At 46.5% G+C, this 11,040-nt stretch overlaps 1 protein-coding gene across 17 annotated transcripts in view; it reads left to right on the top strand.

Moving 5' to 3' along the window:
- The window catches only part of LOC1281762 (cubilin), an 87,408-nt gene extending 78,316 nt beyond the window's left edge, over positions 1-9,092 (top strand). For 11 of the 17 annotated variants that reach the window (XM_061652290.1, XM_061652289.1, XM_061652278.1 and 8 more), the window contains 6 exons: positions 67-168; positions 255-1,087; positions 1,172-1,341; positions 1,407-1,590; positions 5,354-5,539; positions 5,664-9,092. In XM_061652290.1, coding sequence (XP_061508274.1) covers positions 67-168; positions 255-1,087; positions 1,172-1,341; positions 1,407-1,590; positions 5,354-5,539; positions 5,664-5,887 — 1,699 coding nt within the window. In that variant the 3' untranslated portion in view covers positions 5,888-9,092. The other 6 variants (XR_009765571.1, XM_061652287.1, XM_061652291.1 and 3 more) reach the window with 6 other exon arrangements.
- The last annotated feature ends 1,948 nt before the right edge of the window (positions 9,093-11,040 follow it).

The raw sequence follows: 11,040 nt of genomic DNA, 5'->3' as shown, positions 1-11,040 counted from the left end.
AACTGCTCGAATCTGCTCGAAACGTCCGTTTCTGCTTGCATTTACTAAGCTACGTTTGGTTTGCAGATATTTCGTTTACGGTATGCAGGACGCGCAGAACTTGGAGCGGGTAAAGTTGGAATTTTCCATCTTCGAGATACCCAAGGGCGAGCACAAGGATAAGAGCGAGTGAGTAGGAAGGCACGGCCACTTGAAACCTCCCAACAGATGTCTTATTGCTTTTGGGTCGATCGTTATCTTCCCCTCTCCCTTAGATCCAACTGCACGGACGGGTATCTGAAGGTTTACCTGAAGGGCCAGGAGGTGGCGGACGCGTACGACAAGTTCGATCACGAGCTGTGCGGCGGCGAACTACCGCACGCGGTGATCAGCGACGGTCCGCGGTTGGTGATGGTGTTCAGCTCGGGCGAGCTGCAGGGCCGCGGCTTCAAGGCGAAGTACACGTTCGAGACGGAGTACAAGATACCGGGGACGGCCGCACCGGACGGCACGTGCAGCTTCACGTACCGCAGCACCTCGCGGAAGAAGGGCGAGTTCAACAGCCCGCGCTACCCGTCGAACTATCCGTCGGAGACGAACTGCTCCTACGTCTTCCTGGCCACGCCGAACGAGCAGGTTACGATCGTGTTCGACCACTTCAAGGTGAAGGCGGACGGGGCGAACACGACCGGCGGCGCGTACGGTGCGTCCGTCTGCTTCGAGGACTGGCTTGAGATGTACGTGCTGTATCGGGACGGGACGGATCGGTTCCTCGGGCGGTACTGCAGCCTGACGGCGCCCGGACCGGTCGAGAGTCCGCGCGGCGCCGTCGGCATACGGGTGGTGCTCCACACCGACCTGGAGAACGTGGCGAGCGGGTTCAAGGCGCGGTACATCTTCGAGACGGCCAAATCGGTGTTCGGCGACTGTGGCGGGAACTTCTCCGGCGAGGACTCGGGCATCGTGACGTCGCCCAACTTTCCGGCCAACTACGACGGCCCGGGCAAGGGGCTGGCCTCGCGTGCCTGCAACTGGTACATCACTGCCCGCATCGGCTACAAGATACTGCTCAACTTTGACTACTTTGCGATCGAGGGCGAGCCGGCCAGTGAGTAGCGTCAGCGAGTTGCTGCGGGGAGTTGGTGGAGCAGTGCGGTGACCAATAACTTACTGTTTTTGCGTACAATTTTAGCTCGTGGATGTGCGGCGGCCGTCATGCGCCTGTGGCTGTCACCCGACTCGGACATGCCGCCCATCGAGATGTGTGGCGAGAAGCCCGCGATGGAGCATTGGCAATACGTAACCCAGGGCCAGACCGCCCGGATCAGCTTTACCAGTGCCGACAAAGCAATCGGTGCCCAGGTAAGTCCAGATGGTTCAGTCCAGTGGTTGAAGACAGTCAGCTCATTCCGCTTCGGATTCCGCAGGGTTTCCGTATCATCTGGACCGAGGTACAGGACACACCGGTCGGACCGTCGTCCACGATCTCGCTGCTGTGCGAGTCCACCTACCACTTCCAGTGTCTCACGTCCGGGTACTGCATCTCGGAGCGGTTGCGCTGCGACGGCGTCAAGAACTGCGGCCCGCTGGACAATAGCGATGAAATGCACTGTGAGTCGTGAGTGAGTCGAACGGATTTCAGTTCATTTTATTTTATTTTTCTGCTCGGTTTCGTTCCGTTTTCCGTTTTCCGTTCTCCCCTGTTATTCTTTCCCGTTTGCAAATTGCATGCGGTACGGGCCTCCGTGATCCGTATCGGTTCTTTCTCTCAGTTCCCTGCCCGATCGAAGCGATCGAGTGCGCCACCGAACACTGATGAATTGGCAAACCCGCGCAACCAAGGAGCATTTCACAATGTCTTGCCACCATTTCCCCTTTGTGCACAGACGGACGGCATGCCCCGCGCGTGTGTGTGATGTCTCGTGCTTGTTGTCCACAGAGGAAGCGTCGTTTGCATGTTTGCTGCAAGCCAGAGTTCGAGCATGTGCTGCTAACTCGACTGCCCCCGGAGCAGGAAGTACGCCATATCAGTGGCGCATCATTATTGACACATTGTGCATACTTTCATCAGCATCTCATGTACCCTAACCCCATTGGCTGGCACTCTCCAAAGGGGCCCTCTGTATACCACCTTGTCGTGTGATGTCTGTATGTCAGTGTGTGATTCTGTATGTCTTGTGATCATGTTTCCCTATCTGTTGGAAGTCGCTTACAATCTGAACGTTTTAGTTACGCATTTCCCCACTCCCGATTTTCCAATTGGCACCGAAACTGAGAGCACACTTTTAATTGGAACTTAATTCGTATTGGATATGAAGATTGGAAACACAGAAGACAAAAAAAAACAATGAAGCGAGAGCTGCTCTTCCAACAATTTGGAAGCCGATACGGTCGATATTGTATGTTCACGTCACGTCCTTTTGAAATGTTTCATTAGTGTCTTCTTCTATGCTCGAGTCTGCACGAATCTATCTCTCTCTCTCTCTCTTTTACTCTCTTTCTCTCTCTCTCTAACTCTTAATCTTGGTTTGAAGATTGTATTTGTTTTTGGTTTGTATCGAAAGGTTATTGGTTTTTCCCGTTTGTACGTTGATCTCGATCAGTTTGCACTGTTTTAGTTTTCGTTTTGGGGCATTAACCACTGTTAGTTTCATGTTTGGAGCAAACACTTTACGTTCCTCATTTTGTGTCCATGTGTGTGTGAATGTGTGTGTGCATACCGTTGACATACCGATCCTAGCCGGGTCAAAAAGGGGATCGGTTCCAGCACACATCCAATCTATTGGCACAGTTACCTCATACGCGAACGACCAATCGGTTTTGAATGTCCTAAATGTATCACTGATTTAGATTTCGCTCACCAAAAATCTCACCAAACCCGATCGTGATGAAATGCTGTGCGCTGGAATTGGTGGAAATACTATAATTGTATGGAAGATAACTTCATTTCATCACGAACAAGGGTTTGGCACTCGATATGTTTCTCTTCATCCTGTCACAACACCCAAAAAAATTATGCATCCTCTTGTAAGTGGCCAATTCTCATCTCTATCTTTTCTTGTTTTTTCTTTCTTTTCCAAATAATCTCTCCACTTTGCTCAAAACTTTCTTCCTACTACTACTACTACTACTACCACTACTTCTTTTTCTACTATTTCTACCACTACTATAACTGTCACATTAAATGATGTACGACTTTTACTACATTGACAAACGTTTACCGACATTTTGCCACATACCGACATATACCGTGCATGATTTGACCTGAAGGTGATGCGTCAACGCGATCGCTAACGGGTCACGCCTTACTGTTAGTCGTGGTTTGGTTGAGTAGAGCGCTGTTCGACCTTGGAGTGTGAAGAAAGTCGAAGAAGACTTTAGCGCAAAGCAAGGAACCGTGATCTGTGTTTTGAGCAAATTGAAATGCAGAGCACAAGAAACGAGCGTTTTTCCCCACTCTGCATCTAGATGCATTTGGAACACAATTGTGCGATATTAGTTGAAGATGCTGTAGCTGTGTGTATTCGTGTCCGTGTGTGTGTGTGATACGCATAAGTGTTCGAATAATTGCATTTAAAATTACGTCGTCTGAGCAGGACGGTTAAAATAATTCCCTACCGAGCATGGTTTCTAGAAGAAAAACAAATGATCAACAACGCACGGCACGGCCAAACCGCGACTGAGTGTTTTTGGTACAGAGATCGTGTACATGTGTATGTGTACGTGTTTGCAAAACAGACATCCAAATTCCTCCGACCCAACGACGGACGCCCGACAAAACATACACCGAATTCTTAATAACGAAAACGATCGTAACGCTTACACGCTAAAATCGACGATCAAGCCGACTAAACTCTAATCTGATCCAAGTGAGTCCCATTTTACCTTTTAACCCTAGGCATCTGTCTATTTTATATTACCTCTTACTCTAATGTCTACTTACTCTGTATTTGTACATAAAAATATGAATATCTTTACATTTGCGTTCCGATTGCAAACTTTTCTCCATCCACCACCACCACCACCACCACTAGCACCAGCACCCAACACGCGCACACGTACATTTCACATGCACAACATGTTTTTGGTTTGTTATTGTAGGCGCGTAGTTTGTACTTCAGATCGCATGAACTGACTCCCCCCTTTGCAGGTGCACGCGTAGAGTGTTGTTGTTATTGTTGTGTTGTTTGTTTGTTTCATCCATTGTTCTACAACTTCCGCATCTGGTGTGAACATCCAGATCCTCTTGATGTTTACCAAAACAGCGGCCAAAGGGACGGACCGGCAAATCGCTTTCCTTTGTGTGTGTGTTTAAGTGCTTTCATGCTCATCATGCGATCATCTCTCCATACCCTCATATGCCCATTCGTTATAGTGGTTTCGTTCCGTTTCGCTGACACATTGAGTTGAATCCTCGTAAATGCTCCTCGGCTACCTAGCAAATAGCTCCACGGTCTGTAATGCTGTGTACTGGAAAGAAGAAGCAATAGGAGCGGTACAATAGTATGGTTTTTCCGTTATTACAATTCTATCCCGATGTACGCTCAGTTGTGTCTCGTTTGTGTGCTAACTGTTTAACTTTCCTCCTTTTTTCATTTCCATTTTAGTTTGTGGTCATTTGTCTAACCCCAGCTCATGTGTTCATTTGTTTGTCCATTATTGTTTTAGTATCGGCAGTATTTATTCTACATAATGAACTGAGGTTTGACTCATCTCAAAATGCATACACAGATATAATTGTTCCTTGTTGTTTCAATTGGTTACTTTCTTCAAACAAAGCTTACACATAATCTCGATTCAAAAACAGTAACACTACCGAAGAAAATAAATGCAAAATTCCAACAAGAAAATAAAATACATCATTCACATCATACACCAACTAATCATATCAACCATCGAACACGCTTTTCAACACACAACACACACTTACTTACTATCTCTCTCTCTCTCGCTCTGTCTCTCAAGCGTTAGTGCACACTGCTACATAACACGTCACTCGCTAGTGTAACGCATACAGAAACAATTACTCTCACTACTAATACTCACTAAAGCGACCATCAACACTCACCTTCTCACCTCTGATAATGTTCCCGCGTCTTGGCCATCCATCACTAATCGAATGTTTTGATTTTTTTCCATTCCCTTTTTCACTCTCTTCCACAATACCCACTCTCAATCCACTTCCTTCCACGCCACCCCTTTCTCTCTCTCTCTCTCTCTCTCTCTCTCTCTCTCGCTCTCTCTCTTTCTCTCTTTCATTAACGAATCAACCGTGCGTCCACCTTGGCGCCCGTTCGTGTGTATGTATCGATCTTTGCTTTTGCCTTTTGCCGGTCACCCGTGTCACCATCCTGGCGTTGGGCGCGCGCCACAGGCATCATCATAGTGCCCGAGGAGGATCACGGCGCCTTAATAATATCCTGCATAGCCGCCGCCTCGTTCCTAACCTGTCTCCTCTGCACTCTCTGTCATCGAAAAAGAAAACGCAGACATCACAGACAGCTGGGGCTGCATAGGAACGCCGCCCACTACGACTCGACGACCAGTGCAACCGGTATAAGTAAATAGTTTTCCAATTGCTCCTCCACACACAAACACACACAAACACACACCCAAAACTCCCCGGAATGTCGAGCGTGACACATCTAACGCTGTCCTTTTCCTCTGCTGCCATTCTCGCACAGGCCTTGGATCGAGCCGTCGCCATCTGCAGGGCGGTGGCAGCCTGTCCGGCAGCCTGCACGGCATCAACAACGGGGAGCCGATGCACATACCGCCGGCACCCCTGCCGCCGGTCAGCGTGCCGCCGCACGTCTGCATCAACGACACGCTGATCGACACGGACGACCTGAACGACGACCTGTTCATGAGCAACTGCGAGCGCTTCTCGAGCGGCGACAGCGTATAGCAATGAGTGCCATCAACGGGCCCGGTGCGGCCGGGCTCGCGGGCAATGATGCTGGCGGCGGGCGACACCGCCCGCAAGCCCGTACCGCGCCACTGCCGGTGCGCGTGCAGCTTCTGCCAGCACTTCCTGGAGGCGCAAAACTGCTGCTCGCTCTACTACCACTACCCGTGCGACTCCTGCTATCTGCTGCTGACGCTGCTGTGCGTGCCGGGACGGGTCGAGATGCAGCACAGCCCGGTGTACGGGCCCGCCGTCGGTGGCCGGTAGAGCTCTGGGGCGTAGGCGACAACAACAACAACGACGACGGAGAGGCGACGGGGGCATGCAGTAACAGTAGATAAATAAAATATTTTAAATTGCGAACGGACGGGCAGGTCTCTTTCTCTACACCCCTCCCCCCCCCTAGTTTTCTCCCCTACATTCGGTCCCAACTTCACCCGATACCGCCCCCATGCGTAGCGGATCGTAAAAACAAAGGAAGATTTCATAACACTTAAATTAAGCAACAGCAGCCGTGTACGATGCAATCGAGAACGCTAGCAAGCAGGCAAGCAAAGACGGACAAGGATCGAAACCCGCAGGCAGCCGCACCCCAATACAGGTTGATTTTTCGATGGACTGGGCTGGGAGCTAGGTTTTTCATAGCCACTGCAATACTAGGACGAAGGCACACAGACGATGTGACACAGAGAGAGAGAGAGAGGGAGACGGAGAACGAGTATATAATGTAATAAAATTGAAGAAAAAGGAAACTAGACGCAATACACTAGCCAGCACCTAGGACAGACCCGGCTGGACGGACAGACGTGTAAGGTGTGCCGGTATTGTGGCCTCAAACGTTGTGGGTCCCTCACTCCCCTCACACACACACCCCCTCACCACAGGAGCCACACGCGCACACGCGGGTTTTGCAGTGAAAGGTGCAGTGCGCGCACAAGCTGCCATGGCAAGGGGAGTTTTATTTGTAGGTTCATTTTATACGAAAGCAAATACCGGTAACTAACGAGACGAGAGGTAAATAATAATCACAGTAAAGCAAACAAACAAGAAGATGAAGAAGAAGAAAACAAACCTTTTTAACAATATTTCAATCTAGCAAAGCCAAACCAAGAGAGACAGACACACACAAAGAAAAGTAAAAAAAAAACAGCTAACGAAATGGAGGCGAAGCTAGGCTCCCAAACCAGAGGGGAGGGCCGAGTCAAGACATAAGCAACAGTATAACAGTATGTGTATGTGAAGATAAACTAATAAACGTACTAATAAACTGCACCTCGGGTAATGAAACGAGGAGAATAAAGAGTAAAAGACAAACAAATAGGAAATATCTAATACAATTTACCGAGGAAAGCCGGGGCGCCGGGCTCCGTGATGGACGGGGGAGGAAAGTGCAGGTCATAGTAGAACAAACCCACACATGCATGTAGAAACAAGATACACACACACAAACAGACACACACACACATAAACACATACATGCAATATAAGCTAACTAAATGCAAAGTAAATCAATCATCTATTCATGGCAATTCATACCTTAAAATACGATCCAAACTCATACCGGTACCCCGCGGGCGCTCACCACTATGTATCCACTACTATTTCGTACTCGAACCTTCGAAATGACGCTCAGAACGCTTCAGCCACACGTTACACAGACACCGCACAACAACACACCTTCCCAACCACACAAGCTAACGCTCTCAACAACTGCAACATGAACATGAAGCGTATAAAGAAAGGCATACCATTATTAACAAAGTACATACTGAAAACATGCTAGACAAGAATAAATTAACGCCCCAAAAAACACACACACACAAGCACACACGATATCCCAGCATAGTAGGAAAACCGGGGGGGAGTGCGAGCAAAGCGAAAAAGAACAAAAAAAAAATACAATGGAACGTAACAAGTAAACAATTTGTAACATAAAATAATGACTAAAATCCAAAAAAATGAGGAAAATGTTGTTTTTATATATTTGTACGAAATAGTTATTAGCAATTAAAGGAAATAAAAAAAAAATTAATATGGAAAAGGTACGAAAATTTAACAAAAAACATGACACATGAAACAAACCCGAACAGGCAGGCGAATATGGTGAAAAAAGAAAATAGGAAAATAGGAGATAGCGAAGGAGAGCAAACTATCGAGTTAAAACGATGCTCGTTTTTGCAGCCGCGTGACAGCCGTGCGCGAGAATGATAGAGCGATAAGCGAGTAAGCGGGCAGGGGCAGGGAAATTAGGAAGGGTGCAAAACAGGCTCCGAACAGGCGAACAGGGCCAGTCAAAACGAGAGGCAACACGTAAAATAACTAACTAACAATGAACAGATTTTACTCCGTACAACTATCGAACAGGCAAATAATATTAGCAAAAACTTAACAACCAACAATAACCCCAATGCTGTCGCCGCTCGGTTCCCCACCCCACCCGGGAACTGGGGCTCGGGTGTGGGCGAACAAACAAAACCAAAAAAAGAAAAGAAAATGGCGGAAAGTATGCACACCTAATGGAGTGGCGCGTGTGCGAGTGTGTCTTATGTGTTTCTGAAGTAACTCCGAACCGAACGTCAACCACTGGCTGCGATCGAGCTCGAGCTGGGAAAGGGTGGAAAGGTTTGGAGCGGATCATTGCGCTAGATCAGAGGTTTGCACCATGTGTTAGGAATCGTTCATTGTTGCCTATTTGTATAAGTTTGTTTGCTAGAAGTCCTCTTCGAAATCGTCCCCGACTTGCCCCAGGGGCTCACCAGTAGCCAAATTTTCGTGCAATCGAACTGGTGAGCTCTGAGTGGTGAGTGTTCTTTGGAAAGTGTGTATAGTTTCAGCATGCAGTTTCGTGACACCTCTTACCGTAACGGTGGCTATGTGTTTATTATCGTGGTTTGGCCAGCCATCGCTGCACTGTGTCACTGTGGCTGGTAATAAAATCGTCTACAAAACAAAGCAATCGTACCCGTTGGAGAACTGCCGCGGGTAGTAAGAACTTTACTCTGATTTTACGCTTTCCTATGGTATGGTCACAGACACACATACATCTACCATCTCGATAGAGCCGTTGGCAAAATTAAACGAATTAAGCGCACGCGTAACGATGTGAAGGTGGTAATAAACTTTAACATTAATCTAAATTAAAGTAACAGTACACACGAAATACCAAAATGCAAAGAAACTTTATTAAACAAAACAAAAAAGAGAACCTCCTCCCCCGTTCTAATGCAATCACACAACCTGTTGACAATTACAAGAGGAAGAACGAAGAAGAGCGGAAATGTTAATATGAACGTTGTGTGCATACTTGGAGGAAAGCGAGAGGGAAAGCGAGGAGAGCACGAGTATGTAAAACGAGAGGAAACAGGAAGCAAAAACAAAAAAAAAAGGTGAACAAGCAGCAAACACCCGTAATCATAAACGATTAACCATGTATTCAATGTGTGTGTAAAGTAACGTTAAAATAAACAAGAAACAAAGCAAGCAAGCAAACAAACAAACAAACAAAACAAAACCATTTTAACAGAAAACGTGAACTGCAGAAGAAGAAGCAGTAGCAGAGGCAGAGAAAACAAAAATGTAGCAGAAAATGGAGAACAAAGCGAAACGATGCCAGCAACAGTATGGTTAACGACATAATTAAACAAATTAGGCAAAGCAAACACACACAAGAAATAAACTCAAGCATTCCTTACACGAAACAGACACATTAACGGAAATTGACACAATCACACACACACACACAGACACAAACGTAAAAAAGCAAACAATTAATCGTAAATCAAGAATGTATGCGTCCACTTATTAAACGAATTAACCGGGGAAGAAAAAACAAAAAGAGAAAAAAAGAACAAGGCCAACAAATCGACACACAAAACAAAACCAAACTGGATAAGCAAGAAAGAGAGAGAGAGAGACAGAGAGAGGGAAACACACTCGCTAAAATAAGGGGAAAACCGTCTAAAATAACACAAAACACAGTTGCGAAGCATATAAAATACAGCAAGGAAAGCTATAAGGTCAAAGGTCAAACGAACGAGCAAAAGCGGGACGAGGGTGTTGAAAAAGTGAAATGGAACAGGCGCTCAAAACATCTATTTGCAGGAGGATGGAAGCACACTATACAGGTGATACGGAGAAAGGAGGAAGGAGATACAGAGGCAAATGTATACAAAGGTAGCCCAGCAAGTTGCAGGTCGCTTATATCTCCTAATATTTAGTTCAATTAATAAACGTTTTTCTCTCATTTCGGGTAAATGAAGGCAAAGAAGAAAAGGAAGTAAAAGGGAAACGTGACTCCCCCGGCCAGATAGGACAGACAAATATCACTCACTCACTACTCATTATAGGAACAAACAAAAGCCATACCGTCTCAGTTTGATTGTACATTTGATTCGTTTGTCTACAGACTGTTTGTTGGACTGCCCGCAATTGGGGCCCAGCAAAGAAATGGAGTGTGCGAAAGCGGGAAAACAGCTCAAACGGAGGAAGGAAAAATCAGCTGAATGTGCTGTGTGAGTTTGAAAACAGCGATGGAAAATTGGTTTCATGTTACTAGCAATGTGTGCTCTGCAATATGCCAATATCAACCAAATATGATTAATGGAAACATGCGCGATCACCGTGGCGTAATAGCGTGGGTAGTAAAACGCGAATGTAGTAGCTTTTTCCCTCCCGAACATTCACAAACATACACATACAGAGACACACAAGCATAATTATACGTACTTACACATACTGACGGTGAAAGTGGAGCTACACAGCTAGCCGTAGCATGTGTAAGTCCGTGAGTAAGTGTTGAATCTTGTATTGTCTAAACCCCTTTTTTCAGTACAATTAACTGTCCACTGTAAAGTGTTGGTCTATTTGATCATACAGAAAACAGTCCTACAACTACATCAAATTGTTTGAACTATCGAATTTTAAAACACACACACACACACACACACACACACACACACACACACACACACACACACACACACACACACACACACACACACACACAAACACACATTCCCTTCATCGACTCGGGTTTTCTTTGAAGGTGACGTTTGGGCGTGAAGTGATGATACGCGCGGGAAGCTAGGACGAAGCAGAGAACAAAAAGGGGGAAAAGAAAATCACTGCCTATAACAAGTAAACACATATTTAAA

The sequence above is a fragment of the Anopheles gambiae genome, chromosome 2 (assembly GCF_943734735.2).
Source record: "Anopheles gambiae chromosome 2, idAnoGambNW_F1_1, whole genome shotgun sequence".
NCBI classification, from domain to species: Eukaryota; Metazoa; Arthropoda; class Insecta; order Diptera; family Culicidae; genus Anopheles; species Anopheles gambiae.
The sequence above is the reverse complement of the archived record's forward strand: the minus strand, read 5'-3'. Positions and strand labels throughout refer to the sequence as shown.